The 18,962-nt window shown below is 33.8% G+C and overlaps 1 protein-coding gene across 1 annotated transcript in view; it reads left to right on the top strand.

The window, feature by feature from the left end:
* LOC136027633 (Y+L amino acid transporter 2-like) overlaps window positions 1-18,962 on the top strand; it is a 72,876-nt gene that overhangs the window by 41,763 nt on the left and 12,151 nt on the right. The window contains exons 9-10 of the mRNA XM_065705058.1: window positions 7,058-7,217; window positions 15,972-16,064. Coding sequence (XP_065561130.1) covers window positions 7,058-7,217; window positions 15,972-16,064 — 253 coding nt within the window. The remainder of the gene's footprint in view (window positions 1-7,057; window positions 7,218-15,971; window positions 16,065-18,962) is intronic.

Here is an 18,962-nt window from a genome sequence, read left to right as displayed (position 1 = left end):
TTACTCGTTTTTTTTGCCCTGGTCATCTTCAAAGGGGCATTCCTTTCATCTTCAAGCCTAGTTCGATGAACTATTGATGTCCCCTCCCTCATGGTGTTTTTATATTGGTCTTGCCTATCTCTTTCTACAGACGACTTCCTTGTTTGTTTCAAGGTCACTGCTGTTGTTTTCCCATTTCTTATAGAGAGTACCACCTGCAAGATTCTGACCAGCTTAAGCAAGTAACAGTCGTCACTAGAAAGAGAGGGACCAGCAATATAACTTCTGTCTAGCACCTCAGATTTCTTTTCAATAATTTTTTTTCTTTCGCCATGTCGGCGCTTCACGTGTCCACGGAGATTGTTGCCTCCTGTCCCGACTATTACTTTGGAAGCTATTGCTAGCTACTCTTGGGTCTTTATAGCACCCTTCCTGAGGGGCACCGGTTGTGATGCTATATGATCAACAATTGTTGACCCAGATGTTTCGCTGTTCAGCAGTACATCAGAGTTCATGCTCAAGCGTCCTGGGTGTGGAGGGTCCATGATTTTAACATCATTCATTGATTTACAGTTTTCTATCGTCAGGTTTTTCCTGCTATACAAGTGTGTATACGCATATTTTCATATCTCGCGTTTGTACAACTCGGTGATGCCTCCTATGCGTCATTTCAACCCTCTTTCTGGTTTGCTTGTCAGTGCACATTGATAATGTACGAGAGTATGCGGCAAATGATAAAGCAGTCTGCTTTTTGGCTAGGACAGGTTTGGGCCCCTGCACTGTTTATGCCCCCAGGTGCGGTCACTATCGAGTTTTATCCATTGTCCGCTTCCCCTTAATCTTCACCCACAGTCATAATTATCCTTTGCCACATTTCGCGACGCCATCTACTTTCATTTCATCTTGTCTGTGTAGCGTATTAGACTAAATACCCCGTGTCATCACCAGACACTGGGCATGACGGCCAATGTTTGAGTAAAGATTAAAATTAACATTAGTAGGATTTTATTTTTGGATAAGTCTTAGCAAGCCCTACTTCCCTCAGGGATATCCTACTTCCTCTGGGCACCACATAAAATTTATCATCATCATCCCCAGCTCTTTGTGTGAAGCATGAATCGGAATTGTTAGGATAAAACAAAAGAGGATATACATTTCTTTCCTAATAGATCAAACAAATATCAAGAAAATGTCACATATATATATATATATATATATATATATATATATATATATATATATATATATATATATATATATATATATATATATATCTATATATATAAAAATAAGTTGTCTGTGGATGGATGGATGGATGTGTCAGGTGACGTCACCTGAAAAAACTGGATCAGGTGACGTCAAAACTGAAAAAACTAAAAAAAGGCAAAAACTACAAAAAAAACTAAAAACTAATAAAAAAAATAAAAAAGCTAAAAAACTAAAAAAACTATAAAGGTAAAAACCAATAAAAAACTAAAAAAAAAACTGAAAAAACTAAAAAAAGGCAAAAACTACAAAAAAAAACTAAAAACTAATAAAAAAAAGTAAAAAAGCTAAAAAACTAGAAAAACTAAAAAAACTAAAAAAAGGTAAAAAACTAAAAAAAATAAAAAATAAAAAAAACTAAAAAAAGGAAAAAACTGAAAAATAAGCTAAAATAAAGGTAAAAACCAATAAAAAACTAAAAAGAAAAAAAGGAAAAAACTAATAAATGACGACACTCAAAGAGAAAGCGACCAGGACAAAAAACTAAAAAAAAGGCAAAAACTACAAAAAAACTAAAAACTAATAAAAAAAATAAAAAAGCTAAAAAACTAAAAAAAACTAAAAAAAGGTAAAAAACTAAAAAAAACTAAAAACTAAAAAAAAAACTAAAAAAGGTAAAAACTAAAAGAACTAAAAAAGAAAAAAATAAATGACGACACTCAAAGAGAAAGCGACCAGGACAAAAGGAATGTTCGATTAGCAATCAACAAAGCACCGGGACACAGGGAGTATAAATGACGACCAGGACACAAGTAAAAAAAAAAAATTAACAAAACTAAAAAGAAGGTAAAAACTACAAAAAAACTAAAAAGAAAAAAAAACTAAAAACTAATAAAAAAACTAAAAAATCTAAAAATCTAAATAAACTAAAAAAGAAAAAAAAAGGAAAAAAATAAAGGAGAAAAACAAAACTAAAAAACGAATGTATATACAGACCGGTACACCGGGATACAAATGACGACCGGGACACAGGGAATATAAATAACGACCGGGACACAGGGACACAACTACAACGGGGACACCGGGGGAAACAGGGGGATATAAATGACGACCGGGACAAAAAAACTAAAAAGAAATAAAAACTAAAAACTAATAAAAAAAACTAAAAAATCTAAAAATCTAAATAAGCTAAAAAAGAAAAAAAAAGGAAAAAAATAAAGGAGAAAAACAAAACTAAAAAACGAATGTATATACAGACCGGGACACCGGGATACAAATGATGACCGGGACCCGGGACACAGGGAATATAAATGACGACCGGGACACAGGGACACAACTACAACGGGGACACCGGGGGAAACAGGGGGATAACCTGACAATCTATTTATATGCAAAGACAATGGGACAGCAAAGAATGTTGTATATTCGCAAGTTTTAATTAGTTAAAACCATATATATATATATATCTATATTCACAGGTGGGACATAGGGACACAACTACAATGGCGCGTAACTATTATGGCGCGTAACGACTTACGCGCGCGGGGGGGCTTGGGGGGGGCGCGAAGCGCCCCCACCAACTAGGTGTTGGGGTGGCGCGAAGCGCCACCCCAACAGCTAGTATATATATATATATATATATATATATATATATATATATATATATATATATATATATATACAACCTTTTTAGTGCTTTAATCTCCAAATGCACTAAAAAGCAAAAAAAAGTTGTTTTCATCTGCAACATATAAATATTTAAATTTCTCAAGACTAAAAATAAAATACGAGTAAAGGTAAACCTTCCGAAGAAAAAAAAATTTAAAATGAGTTACAAATTAGATACAAAATTGAGTTACTTTTGTTCGTTTCAGTCATTAATTTCGAATGAATAACTCGCATGTATTTTTGATTCTTTTTTTTTGTTCTACTTTCATTAAATTCTTGTTGCCGTGTTTTTATTGTTTTTTAATTCTTCTTTGCTTGCGGTGAAGTCAACTTGTTGTATATGTAGTTGAAATACTAGTGATGCATTTTTCATCTGTGAATGTGCCCCGTTTTTTGGCTTTGTTTTTTATGGCACTTGGTATTAACCAAGTGACATTCTGTCGCCAATTCTGTCGGTCCCGGTTTTGCTACTTTAGGCACTTCCAGGTAAGCTAAGACGATGAAATTTGGCAAGCCTATCAGGGACCGGACCAGATTAAATTAGAAACAGTCGTTTTCCCGATTTGACCATCTGGGGGGGGGGCGGTTAATTCGCAAAAAAATAGAAAAAATGAAGTATTTTTAACTTATGAGCGGGTGATTGGATCTTAATGAAATTTGATGTTTGGAATGATATTGCGTCTCAGAGCTCTTATTTTAAATCCCGACCGGATCTGATGACATTGGGGGGAGTTGGAGGGGGGAAACCTAAAGTCCCGGTTTCGCTACTTTAGGCACTTCTAGGTAAGCTAGGACGATGAAATTTGGCAAGCGTATCAGGGACCGGACCATATTAAATTAGAAATAGTCGTTTTCCTGATTTGACCATCTGGGGGGGTATGGGGGGAACCTAAAATCTTGGAAAACACTTAGAGTGGAGGGATCGGGATGAAACTTGATGGGGAAAATAAGCGCAAGTCCCAGATACATGATTGACATAATCGGAACTGATTCGCTCTCTTTAGGGTAGTTGGGGGGGGGGAGTAATTCTTAAAAATTAGAAAAAATGAGGTATTTTCAACTTACGAACGGGTGATCGGATCTCCATGAAATTTGATATTTAGAAGGATATCGTGTCTCAAAGCTTTTATTTTAAATCCTGACCGGATCTGGTGACATTGGGGTAAGTTTGGGGTGGGGAAACCTAAAATGGTGGAAAACGCTTAGATTGGAGGGATTGGGGTGAAACTTGGTTGGAAAAATAAGCAGAAGTCTTGCATACGTGATTTACATAATTGGAACGGATCCGCTCAATTGGGGAGGGGGGTAATTCTGAAAAATAAGAAAAAATGACGTATTTTTAACTTACGAAGGAGGGATCGGATCTTCATGAAAATTCATATTTAGAAGGAACTCGTAACTCAGATATCTTATTTTAAATCTCAACCGGATCAAGCGTAATTGGAGGGGGGTAGTTGGGGGGGACCGGAAATCTTAGAAAATACTTAAAGCGGTGAGATCAGGATGAAACTGGATGGGAAGAATAGAAACCTGTCTAAGATACGTGACTGACATAACTGGACCGGATCTGCTCTCTTTGGTGGAATTGGGGGGCGGGGTAATTTTGAAAATTGAGGTATTTGTAACTTACGAAAGGGTGACCAGATCTTAATGAAATTTGATATTTAGAAGGATCTTGTGCTTTAAAGTCGTAATTTCAAATTCCGACCAGATTCTGTGACATTCGGGGGAGTTGGAGGGGGAACCGGAAATCTTGGAAAACATAAAAATTGGGGGTATTTTTATCTTACGAATAGATGATCGGATCGTAATGAAATTTGATTTTTAGAAGGAATTCATGTCTCAGAGCTCTTATTTCAAATCCTGACCAGATCTTTTGACATTGGGGGGAGTTGGAGGGGGAAATCTTGGAAAAACACCTGGAGTGGAGGAATCGGGATGAAGCTTGGTGGATAGAATAAACAAATGTCCTTGATACGTGATTGACAGAATCGTACTGGATTCGCTCTCTTTGGGGGAGTTGGGGGGAGGGGTTCAGTGATTTGGTGAGTTCGGTGCTTTTGGACGTGCTAGGGCGATGAAAATTGGTAGGCGTGTCAGGGAGCTGCACAATTTGACTTGATAAAGTCGTTCTCCAAGATTCGACCATCTGGGGGGCAAAAGGGAGAGGAAAAATTAGAAAAATTTTTAGGGATTTATAACTTACGTGTGGGTGATCGGATCTTAATGAATTTTGATATTTAGAAGGACTTTGTGACTCGGAGCTCTTATTTTAAATCTTGACCGGCATTAAGCCTCTTATTTTCCTTTTTAAATCGATCTATTGATTCATAGAATTTTGTTAGAGCTCATACCATATGATATCTTGGCTCTTAGCTCTTCTCGCCTCGTCACAAGTGCCATATGAGCTCTTAGCTCTTGTTTATTGTCCAAGTCTTCTCATGGTTGCTCAGCTCGGCTTTAGATCTTTCATTAATAATTTTTATGTTTTTATTTACGTTGAGTATTTCAGAATCCAATTAGCCTATAACCTTCAGCCTAAATTGGCAGTTAACAACAAATTGAGCCCTTTTGACAAATTTAAAATTGTATTCCGTTCTAAAATTTTTGAAATACAAATCGTCTATATTTTATGTTATCCATCGTCTTAAAACGGAAATCATACCGAATAATTAATTATTCTAGCTTATAATTACATTCAGCCTAAGATAGCTGATACCAACAAGTTTAGTCCTTAAGATGCTTATAATATATAAAAAGGGCTAACATTGTGTCAGTTTTGTACTTTTAATAATACAAGTCGCCCATATTTATGTTATCCATTATATGGGGAAGGAAATCATACCAAATCATTAATTATCCCGGCACATCACTAATTATTTGTTATTATCTTCAGTCCTGATGGGAATGTATCAACGAATTTGGCCCATGAAATGCTTATAACATATAAAGGGGATAACATTTTGTCTGATGTGCATTTTTAATAATACAAATAGCCCATATTTTATGTCAACCATTGTCTTGGAATGGGAAGAATGCCAAATAATTAGTTATTGTGATTGTCATTATATAGGCCTAGAATGACAGATAACGACAAATTTAGCCTTACAACCCTTTTATATAAAATGGACTAACATTGTGCTTCTTTTTGTATTTTTAATTCTACAAATCGTCCATATTTTGTGTTATCTATTGTCTTAGAACAGTAATGATACCATATAGTTAATAATCCTTAATGATCATTTATAATTTTTATGACCTTCGGCCTAGAATGGAAAATACTTAGAAATCGAACCCCTAAAGCGCTTATAATATATTAAACGGGCTAACATTGTAGTCCTTTATGCACTTTTAGTAATACCTGAACCCTCTTCTTATAACAGGAATCATACCAAATAATTAATTAATCTGAATGATAATTAGCTATTTTTATTACCTTCAGTCTAAAATTGCAGATAACAGCAAATATTAGCCCCTAAAACACTCATAATATGTAAAAGGGGCTAACATCTTGTCCGTTATGCACATTTAATCATACAAATCGCCTATTACTTTATGTTAGTCATTGTGTTAAACGGGAATGATACTCAATAATCAGTTATTCCGAATGATCATAATTATTTGTTACTACTTCCAGTCGAACATGTCAGATAACAGCAAAATTAGCCCATAAAATATTTGGAATGTATTTATGGATGGAATGAATGTAATTTATGGAATGTAGTCCTTTTCTACTTATAATTAAAAAAAAGTTGCTTATGGTTTATATTATCCATTGTGGAATGGGAATAATATTAATCAATTAATTCTCATTAAAGACTATAAATTGTTGTTACCTTCAACGGAAAATGTTAAATAAAAATAAATTTAGCCTCTGAATTGATTGTTTTCTCCGAAGGATCTAACATTCTAGACCAATCTCCACTTTTAATGATACAAATTACCTATACCCGGGTTTCTGTTCCAGTTGTCGCAAGGGTTGCTACCAGTATCTCTAAAAAAAAGAAAAGAAAAATAAAGCTAACTAAAATGTCAAAAATCGTCAACTCCCTTTGTGCTATCAATGGTTCTGGATGATTTTTAGCCTTTTGTACTTTATGACAACTGATCTGTTGAATATAACCATTGACATAGTGAAGCACGATATGTTCCTTTCTTTTCTTCTATTCTTTTCTTTTCTTATTTGTCTATTCCTATATTCTAGCTTAGTATCGGATTGGCAGTATGTTGTATTCCGTATCTTGGATTGACGCAACCCAATAAGTACCGTTTTAATTTGCTGGCCATAGTTTGTTCAATCATATTTTTTTTGGCAACGCTAATACTCACTGTACTTGCTTTAATTGCAAACCCTTGGCAAACAGGTAAGTAGATGCGGAAATTTTATATTTGGACTTCATCACACTAACGTAACCTTTTCCCCAGAAAGCAATAATGGCGTGACCTGTGCCACGTTCATGATTCAGATCTGGCCTCCAAATATATTTTTCAGATCTGGGCTCCTGTGCGCACTATAATGCTGTTAGAATTTAGGACGGAGTCTTACTACATATTAATCGGTGTTCATGCTTACGTATTTGTGTAATTTAACGTACTTGCGTAATATGAGTATATAAGTCAACTTTTTAATTTACGACATGTCTAAATTACGATCCGCGAATTTAAATTGTATCACCAAAGCTCATTGGCTCATGAATAACTTGTATATAGCTATTCGTTTTTTTCGTTTTTTTTTGTATTTATAACGAAACCTTTGCGCAAATGAGAGCTCTTACTGGGTCTTGATGTACCACTCCTGGTGTATTTAATATCTGCAATTACAGAAAAATAGACTTATACTGAAAATGTAGCCAAGACCTTTACAAATGTGACATGCCCCTATCCATTCTTAAAAAATTGCCATTTCAAAAAAAAAAAATATATTATGTCGCGTCTCAAAAGGTAAAGAATTTAATGTAATGCAGACTCACTTCTCTCTCTTTCTCTCTCTCTCTCTCTATACCTTTCCATGTTTGTGCCTTTTCCTTTGCACTTTTTAGCTTTTCGTTTCTTACTTGAACCTGCAGTCGAAGCAAGTTAATTTTTCAGAGCGGGATTAATTTCTGAAATCCGGAGTTCCTAGAATGTAACCAAAACTCTACATCAGTTCATGGGAACCTAACTTGCGTCACAAGTTGTTAAAAACGTAGTTTCCCCATGAATCTTTGAGAATACTAAAGAGCTCAATCTCCTGAGTTACTATTATTTCGTCCATTTGCGTCAGGAGTCTGAAGAATAGAGTAAATATCATGAAATTATGTCCTTCCTAGAAGAGATTTAAAGAAATTTGTTTATTGGCAGTCTGGATTCCCAATTTGGAATGTCAGTGAAATATCACAATCCAAGTTTTTCTTTGTAACCTTTATTAGCTGACTGGCTGAATGGTTTACACAAAAAGATTTCGGAAACAGCATATCGGCGATTGTGGCCTCATCATAGCTTAATTCGTTTTTCTTCATTAAAATTATTTATTTAACGTTATTATCGTTTAATTATTTTTGGTGACTTAATGCTGTTTGATTTATTATTATTTTTCTGTAATGTTGTTGTTGATTTTCGCTTGTGTTTACTCCACTATTTTTATTTTATGTAAGTGGGTCATAAATATATACATATATATATATATACTAGCTGTTGGGGTGGCGCTTCGTGCCACCCCAACACCTAGTTGGTGGGGCGCTTCGCGACCCCCCAAGCCCCCCCCGCGCGCGTAAGTCGTTACGCGCCATTGTAGTTGTGTCCGTATGTCCCACCTGGGAATATAGATATATTTATATATGTGTTTCAAACTACGTAAAACTTGCGAATATACAACATTCTTGGCTTTCCCATTGTCTGTGCATATACAAAGCCGTATGTACTAATATGACGTCATATGCAAACGCTCTTTTTACAAACAAACAAACATGCATACACACAACTCGCTTTTATATAGATAGATAGATAGATACAATACAAATTAACTGCGTAAAACTTGCGAATATACAACATTCTTCACTGTCCAATTGTCGCTGCATATAAATAAATTGTCAGGTTTACCGACCCTCGAACATGCAAAGTACAATTGTCCATGGGAAAAACAATCAGTATTAAGATCTATACCACATTTTTCTAATGATTGACCTTGAGCTTTGTTAATGGTGATTGCAAGTGCTAATCGAATTGGGAATTGCAATCTTTTAAATTGAAAAGGCAGATCCGTTGGAATCATGGGAATGCGAGGAATAAGAACAGCCTCACCCTCAAAAGGCCCTGTCAAGATTATGGCCTCTATTAGGTTTTCCATTGTTTTTTTTTTACGGTAAGTCGCGTGCCATTGCAAAGCTTTGGTGGGTTGATATTTCTTAAAAGTATTATTGGTACGCCTATTTTTAGTTGTAGCACGTGTGGTGGAAACCTTGAAGTATCTATGGAATTTAAAAATTCAGATGGATAATTAACCGCTTCATTTGGTTCCAAAACTGTGTCGACTGACTTGTAAAGGACTGCCTGGTCTCGAATCTTGGTCAAAACAATATTGTTGATTTCGTGGACGTCTATATTTTTGGGTGCGAGAATCGCTCTTTCACTTAGCCATTTATTATTTTTATAAGTTTTTAGAATATTCGGAAATACTTTTTCAATCAATTCATTTTTGGACGTCACTAAATTACAGAAATCAGCAAGTAGTTGTATACGTCCTGAAATTGAGTCTACTGGGAGCTTTCCGTTTCCAATTGCCAGCAATTGTAGTTAATTTTAATATTTTTACGTGTGCCCATAAATTAGAATTTTTCAGGCAAGCATTCATTTCGTCTGCAGGAGTTGATCTAGGTATTATAGGTAATGTTTGCCTGAAATCTCCCGCAAGCAATATTAATGTGCTGCCAAAGGGTTTCGACTTCCCTCGCAAATCTTTCAAGCATTGATCCAGAGCCTCGAGCGATTTTTTGTGTGCCATTGTGCACTCATCCCAAATAATAAGTTTGCATTGCTGCAATACTTTACCCATCCCAGATGATTTGGAAATATTGCACGTGGGAGTTTCTGTAGAATGCAAATTCAGAGGCAATTTCAAAGCGGAATGAGCAGTTCTTCCACCAGGCAGCAATGTTGCGGTTATTCCGGACGACGCAATTGCCAACGCTATATCATTTTTTGATCGAATTGATGCCAGAATCAGTTTTATCACAAACGTTTTACCAGTACCTCCTGGCGCATCCAAAAAGAAAATTTCTCCAACGTTGTTATCGACACAATGCATTATCGTATCATAAATGTCTTTTTGTTCCGACGTTAACTTGGTGTTGGGGTGGCTTCGCGCCACCCCAACAGCTAGTATGTATATATATATATATATATATATATATATATATATATATATATATATATATATATATATATATATATATATATATATATATATATATACTAGCTGTTGGGGTGGCGCTTCGCGCCACCCCAACACCTAGTTGGTGGGGGCGCTTCGCGCCCCCCCCCCCCCCCAAGCCCCCCCGCGCGCGTAAGTCGTTACGTGCCATAATAGTTACGCGCCATTGTAGTTGTGTCCCTATGTCCCACCTGTGATATATATATATATATATATATATATATATATATATATATATATGGTTTTAACTACGTAAAACTTGCGAATATACAACATTCTTTGCTGTCCCATTGTCTTTGCATATAAATAGATTGTCAGGTTTACCGACTCTTGAACATGCAACATATAATGGTCCATGGGAAAACAATCTGTATTCAGATCTATACCTCATGATTCTAATGATTGCCCTTGAGCTTTGTTGATGGTGATTGCTAATCGACCATTCCCTGTCCCGGTCGTCATTTATATCCCCCTGTTTCCCCCGGTGTCCCCGTTGTAGTTGTGTCCCTGTGTCCTGGTCGTCATTTATATTCCCTGTGTCCCGGTCGTCATTTGTATCCCGGTGTCCCGGTCTGTATATACATTCGTTTTTTAGTTTTGTTTTTCTCCTTTATTTTTTTCCTTTTTTTTTCTTTTTTAGCTTATTTAGATTTTTAGATTTTTTAGTTTTTTTATTAGTTTTTAGTTTTTTTTTTCTTTTTAGTTTTTTTTGTCCCGGTCGTCATTTATATCCCCCTGTTTCCCCCGGTGTCCCCGTTGTAGTTGTGTCCCTGTGTCCCGGTCGTCATTTATATTCCCTGTGTCCCGGTCGTCATTTGTATCCCGGTGTACCGGTCTGTATATACATTCGTTTTTTAGTTTTGTTTTTCTCCTTTATTTTTTTCCTTTTTTTTCTTTTTTAGTTTATTTAGATTTTTACATTTTTTAGTTTTTTTATTAGTTTTTAGTTTTTTTTTCTTTTTAGTTTTTTTGTAGTTTTTACCTTCTTTTTAGTTTTGTTAGTTTTTTTTTTACTTATGTCCTGGTCGTCATTTATACTCCCTGTGTCCCGGTGCTTTGTTGATTGCTAATCGAACATTCCTTTTGTCCTGGTCGCTTTCTCTTTGAGTGTCGTCATTTATTTTTTTCTTTTTTAGTTCTTTTAGTTTTTACCTTTTTTAGTTTTTTTTAGTTTTTTAGATGAAAATTTTTTTTAGTTTTTTCCTTTTTTTCTTTTTAGTTTTTTATTGGTTTTTACCTTTATTTTAGCTTATTTTTCAGTTTTTTCCTTTTTTTTTAGTTTTTTTTTATTTTTTATTTTTTTTTTTAGTTTTTTACCTTTTTTTAAGTTTTTTTAGTTTTTTTAGTTTTTTAGCTTTTTTACTTTTTTTATTAGTTTTTAGTTTTTTTGTAGTTTTTACCTTTTTTTAGTTTTTTCAGTTTTTTTTAGTTTTTTATTGGTTTTTACCTTTATTTTAGCTTATTTTTCAGTTTTTTCCTTTTTTTTAGTTTTTAGTTTTTTTAGTTTTTTACCTTTTTTTAGTTTTTTTAGTTTTTTTAGTTTTTTAGCTTTTTTTGTTTTTTTTATTAGTTTTTAGTTTTTTTTGTAGTTTTTGCCTTTTTTTTAGTTTTTTTAGTTTTTTAGCTTTTTTATTAGTTTTTAGTTTTTTTTTGTAGTTTTTGCCTTTTTTTAGTTTTTTTAGTTTTTTAGCTTTTTTATTTTTTTTATTAGTTTTTAGTTTTTTTTGTAGTTTTTGCCTTTTTTTAGTTTTTTCAGTTTTGACGTCACCTGATCCAGTTTTTTCAGGTGACGTCACCTGATCCATCCACAGATCCACAGACAACTTATTTTTATATATATCTTCTATATATATAAAAATAAGTTGTCTGTCTGTGGATGGATGGATGGATGGATCAGGTGACGTCACCTGAAAAAACTGGATTAGGTGACGTCAAAACTGAAAAAACTAAAAAAAGGCAAAAACTACAAAAAAAACTAAAAACTAATAAAAAAAATAAAAAAGCTAAAAAACTAAAAAAAACTATAAAGGTAAAAACCAATAAAAATCTAAAAAAAAAAACTGAAAAAACTAAAAAAAGGCAAAAACTACAAAAAAACTAAAAACTAATAAAAAAAGTAAAAAAGCTAAAAAACTAAAAGAACTAAAAAAACTAAAAAAAGGTAAAAAACTAAAAAAAAATAAAAAATAAAAAAAAAATAAAAAAAATGAAAAAACTGAAAAATAAGCTAAAATAAAGGTAAAAACCAATAAAAAACTAAAAAAAAAGGAAAAAACTAATAAATGACGACACTCAAAGAGAAAGCGACCAGGACAAAAGGAATGTTCGATTAGCAATCAACAAAGCACCGGGACACAGGGAGTATAAATGACGACCAGGACATAAGTAAAAAAAAAAAAAAACTATCTATATATATTAAAATAAGTTGTCTGTGGATCTGTGGATCGTGGATCAGGTGACGTCACCTGAAAAAACTGGATCAGGTGACGTCAAAACTGAAAAAACTAAAAAAAGGCAAAAACTGCAAAAAAAACTAAAAACTAATAAAAAAAATAAAAAAGCTAAAAAACTAAAAAAACTAAAAAAAGGCAAAAACTACAAAAAAAAACTAAAAACTAATAAAAAAGCTAAAAAACTAAAAAAACTAAAAAAAGGCAAAAACTACAAAAAAACTAAAAACTAATAAAAAAAATAAAAAAGCTAAAAAACTAAAAAAACTAAAAAAACTAAAAAAAGGTAAAAAACTAAAAAAACTAAAAACTAAAAAAAAACTAAAAAAGGTAAAAACTAAAAGAACTAAAAAAGAAAAAAATAAATGACGACACTCAAAGAGAAAGCGACCAGGACAAAAGGAATGTTCGATTAGCAATCAACAAAGCACCGGGACACAGGGAGTATAAATGACGACCAGGACACAAGTAAAAAAAAAATTAACAAAACTAAAAAGAAGGTAAAAACTACAAAAAAACTAAAAAGAAAAAAAAACTAAAAACTAATAAAAAAACTAAAAAATCTAAAAATCTAAATAAACTAAAAAAGAAAAAAAAAGGAAAAAAATAAAGGAGAAAAACAAAACTAAAAAACGAATGTATATACAGACCGGTACACCGGGATACAAATGACGACCGGGACACAGGGAATATAAATAACAACCGGGACACAGGGACACAACTACAACGGGGACACCGGGGGAAACAGGGGGATATAAATGACGACCGGGACAAAAAAACTAAAAAGAAAAAAAAACTAAAAACTAATAAAAAAAAACTAAAAAATCTAAAAATCTAAATAAGCTAAAAAAGAAAAAAAAAGGAAAAAAATAAAGGAGAAAAACAAAACTAAAAAACGAATGTATATACAGACCGGGACACCGGGGACACAGGGAATATAAATGACGACCGGGACACAGGGACACAACTACAACGGGGACACCGGGGGAAACAGGGGGATGTAAATGACGACCGGGACAGGGAATGGTCGATTAGCAATCACCATCAACAAAGCTCAAGGGCAATCATTAGAATCATGAGGTATAGATCTGAATACAGATTGTTTTCCCATGGACTATTATATGTTGCATGTTCAAGAGTCGGTAAACCTGACAATCTATTTATATGCAAAGACAATGGGACAGCAAAGAATGTTGTATATTCGCAAGTTTTACGTAGTTAAAACCATATATATATATCTATCTATATTCACAGGTGGGACATAGGGACACAACTACAATGGCGCGTAACTATTATGGCGCGTAACGACTTACGCGCGCGGGGGGGCTTGGGGGGGGCGCGAAGCGCCCCCACCAACTAGGTGTTGGGGTGGCGCGAAGCGCCACCCCAACAGCTAGTATATATATATATATATATATATATATATATATATATATATATATATATATATATATATATAGTGTTTTGTTATACAGTGTTCTGTTATATAGTGTATATAGTTGTTTGTCGACTGACGTCAATGTAAGGATGGAGCATTGTGACGTCATGTATGTAATTTGTATGTTTGTATATGACGTCATTATAAGTATATAAGGTTGTGGGTATGACGTCACTATACGTATATACGGCTTGCGATCCAAAGAGAATATTTAGTAGAAATCCTACAAAGGCAGAAGAAACAGCCGAGGAATCAAATCGTGCTGAGGAATCAAACAGGCTTGCGGCTCAAAGAGATAATGCCAAACAAAAGCAAAGTAAAAAAAAATATGTTGTTTTGTCGACTGACGTCACCATAAGTATATAAGGCTTTGTATATGACGAAAATATTTAGTATAAATGCTACAATGGCAGAAGAAACAGCCGAGGAATCAAACAGGCTTGCGGCCCAAAGAGATAATGCCAGACAAGAGCAACGTAAAAACAGGGTTGCGGCTATTGCCGCAACCCTGAGATGATTTCCTGCTGGTTGGTCTGGTTTAGTATCCCCAAATCGGATACTAAAGATCAATATCCCCAAATGCGGATAGTTACCTGCCCCTAAAATAAATTCCTGCTCTGAATAGTTTGGTTTAGTACCACCGTCCTTTATTTAAGGATGTTAAGTATTTAAGAACAAATTTGTAATTTTTCCTTTCCTCTCTATTTTTTGCGCTCTCTCTTCTCATTTTCAGAAACATTACCAGCTCCCTCTCGTTCCCGCTAAAAAAAAAAACTAGTGTCCCTAATAAATACGAGGATCCATAAGGTTTATTGTGGCTTTTCCTACAGGTTGAAGATCATTTTTGAGAGTTAATAGGTTCTTGTACGATTTATTTCGACATTAGAGAAGCCTGCGTCAAACATACTGATAAATTCTTTAATTAAAGGCAATGACCACTAATTTTTTAAATTTTGAATAAGCTTAACTTTAAAGTTTTGGTTGAAGAGCGAATAATTGATTGATGACAAGGCATAATTGTCATATTTCGGTTAAAGGAAACCGTGCACAGAAGTCCAAAGATGAATTTCGAATACTTATTTATCTCATTTCCAGAGATTAAAGCAAACAAAAAAAAAGAAATGTTTGAATGATTCCAAAACCTGAGTTCTATGTCTACAGATGTTTAAACAGTTATAAACTACAGCACCCTCGATTGACAGAACTAACAGTTAAAGAGTGCTTATAACCAAGGGTGTATGCAAGAAATTTTATTGGGAGGGGGGAACGGGTTTTACAAAAAAAAATTAACTCATAAAATTTGTTTATATGCATTTTTGTTGTGTTTTTACTAGTTGGACAAAAATTTCGGGGAGGAGGTTCAAACCGGGCAACCCTCTCCCCCGTTGAGATGGCCTTGCTCATAAGTGATATTTCTTGATGTCAATTGAACAGTTTAAAATTCATATTGTCAGTTTTTATGACATGAAAAGTAGTCTATTGTCCGATGAAATTTGCCAAGTTATCTTAAAAATGGCCATTAAGCTAAAAAACAGTATTTACTTTAAATCTTGTAGGTATATTTTGGTTTTACTTATTTATTTTCATTCTTTTTACTTACTGTCTACTTTACGTAAATAAAGTATTTAAGTTAACTCTTGTAGGTGCTGGCGTTTTTATTATTATTACTGGTGTACCTGTCTACATTTACGTAGTTTGAAAACTGTTATTATTTTTATTATTTATTTTATTTTTATTCTATTTATTTTATTTATTTATTTTTATGATTTTACTTACTGTCTACTTTACGTAAATGAAGTATTTACTTGAACAACTCTTGTAGGTCTTGGCCTCATTATAATGTTAACTGGAGTACCTGTCTATTTTGGAGTACGTTGGATTTTATATTGCATAAATAGATGCGATTGCGCCATTCGTGAGTTTATTTTCTTGCCTATTTCTTGTGCGTCTTAGATGTTATGTTAAAGGTTATTATGATGCTCTTATTTCTTTTTATATATCACTTGCACTTACAAGGAACATCCCCACGTCCCTCTTCGTATTTTCTTTTAAAGTTGTAAATTATAGACCAGTTAAATGGTTGTTTTCAGTGGTTTAAGACTTTTACTACCAATTATCCCTTTTTTCTTTCTGGTAAATCGTGTTTTTTTTTGTTTTTTCGGGCAAAATGTTGAATTTTTATGGGGCCTTGTAATATGAATTTTTTTTATCTTTCCAGAGGTCTCCAACCTTTCTATCCTTTTTTTTTCTCGTAGCTAAACCCCTAGAGGGTTTCCAATCGTTGCAAATGGAGACGGGATAATTTTTTTTAGGTTTAAAACGGAAAACTACTATTTGTGGTATTGTAATAATGTAATACCTAATTGAAAAAAAAACATGAGGTACTGGGGTACTAAGTGATGAAACTTTTCAATTTTGATGTGTTTTTTGGTCTCTCCGGTCTTAAATTAATAGAAAACGACTTTGAATAATATATTTTTTTTTCAATTATGTATTATATTATTATAATGCTAAAAATGATATTTATACTTTTTCTGACCTTATCTAGGGGTATTCGTCACTTAGTGGGTTATTAAGTGATGAATATTTTCAATGTCGATGTCATTTTCGGTAGGCATAGTCCCGATTTGAACACATCAACTCAAGCTATAATCATCGACTGGGCTGTACCTGAATGACAGGCGATAATTTTTTGGTTGCTCTTGTGATTCCTCGGCACGCTTTCTTTTGGCATTATCTCTTTGAGCTGCAAGTCTTTTTTCACGTTGTTCTTGTGATTCCTCGAGATACATGATCAGCAGTAGGCGCTTTGTCAGCGGAAAGAACAATTTTATGCGTATCAGTAGGCATCAATTCGATTGCTGTTGTGAACAGAAGCAATCAATTATTATTTTTGTGGAAAAGATGTTGCAAGTGGGAAACAATAGTCCTTTCAACGTCGTTTTTTAGTCATCGCTATCACTTTCAAGTTGTTTGGTTTGTTTTACCTTGGCTTGTCTTTCGTCACTATGAAATACATATCGCCGAACCTTTGTTTGTTTAACTAAAATCTGGTAGGTATTGATGACCTTAATCAAGTCAAAATCCCAAACCCAATCATAATCACTATCATTAGTTTTGATACGTTTTGATTCTCGCTGTCCAGGTTGATTTTCATCTAACTGCGCGGTTTCGCGTTTTTTAGCCGCAAGCCTTTTGGTATTAACTCTTTGAGTAGCTTCCTCGGCTGTTTCTTCTGCCATTGAAGGATTTATACTAAAATTTCTCTTTGAATCAACTCTGAGCAGCTTCCTCGGCTGTTTCTTCTGTCATTTTAAGATCTATACTAAAAATTTCTCTTTGAAACACCTTCTTATATACTTGTAATGACGTCATATACGAAGCATTTGACGCCATACACAAACATACAAAATACATGCATGACGTCATAATGCTCAATCCTTATAATGACCTCAGTCGACAAACATAACGTCAGTCGACAGTCGACAAACATGACGTTAGTCGACACACAAACAACTTATTTTTATCTATATAGATAATTCCTGGCATGTTAAAATTCAAAGAAGAAAAAGAAGGAAAAAGCTTTAAAAAGTATTTTCCTTTGGCAAGTGTGCTTTTGGTAATTTATTTTCCCTCTTATTACCTAATTTGCATGTTTTTATGATTTTCTCAGATGCCGTAACTATTCTGCTGCAAAAGCTATTGGTTGTTGTTCGTGCTGATGACGGAAAGTTACGATTGTTTTTCATGTTTAGTTGTTCCTTCTCTATTCTTGTGTGTATTCTATACATCATTATGTCAGCATTATTAGCATTATGTCAGCAGTATTATCAGCATTACTTTAAAGATTTAAATAGTGAGCTTATAATTAACGTGCTGAAAATGTATTTATTTGCCAGATACTTGGAGGCACTTGCCGTGGTGTAGAAATCTTAGGGGGGGGGATTTCAAATAAATAGCCTAGCGGTTAGGATCATTTTATAGTTTTTGAGAAAACTATTTATTAATTGATATAGAAAAAAATCATTGATTAATATATGTATGTATTTATTGTCAACTCATCAAAAAAAGGGTATACAGACGGAGTACAGGAAATAAAATAAAAATAAAAGAGAAGAAAAAGCATCACTACCAAAATAACTTATTTATACACACATAAAAAAGAAACAGCATAAAAACGAATCTACATAAGTTGAGATTGCCATTCGCGTTCTAATGTAATCAGCTATTTTTCATAATTGGTAATGGCCGATTGAATGGCGACAGATGGATCCCATATTGCTGAATGATCTTGGTATTTCGGGTCCATATTAGGAGCTGGAGTAGGAATTCGTCGTAACAGAAATAGGGAGAGCGAATTTCTATTTTATCCTTTTCTCGTAATAAATTCCAAAATGGTGCCAAATAAAGAATATATGGTGACCATACAGAGGTAAATAGACGACCTAGTAGATGAGGATTTAAATTTAGTTTAGTAGAAGTGATACTAACATAACTTGTTCGGATCTTCTTGTTTATATGTTTTACTAGAAGCGAACGAATAGATATAGAGTTTTCACCTATGAGTAAAACAAGGTAAGTAATGGATTGTGAAGGCATAAAATCATGATTTCCCAGTCTTATTGATGGGGTATGCTTAGAATTTTTCAAATTGATTAGCAACACTTCACTTTTACTTAAATTAAAATTTAGACCGATATTATCATATGACTTCTGTAACAGGGCAAAAATTTTCTCCAAACTTGGCTGCATTCTGGCGATTTTTATGACGTCATCCGCAAAACCAATTAACGATACATCTTTACCTTTATAA

Source organism: Artemia franciscana, chromosome 5 (genome assembly GCF_032884065.1).
Source record: "Artemia franciscana chromosome 5, ASM3288406v1, whole genome shotgun sequence".
Classification (NCBI taxonomy): Eukaryota; Metazoa; Arthropoda; class Branchiopoda; order Anostraca; family Artemiidae; genus Artemia; species Artemia franciscana.
The sequence above is the reverse complement of the archived record's forward strand: the minus strand, read 5'-3'. Positions and strand labels throughout refer to the sequence as shown.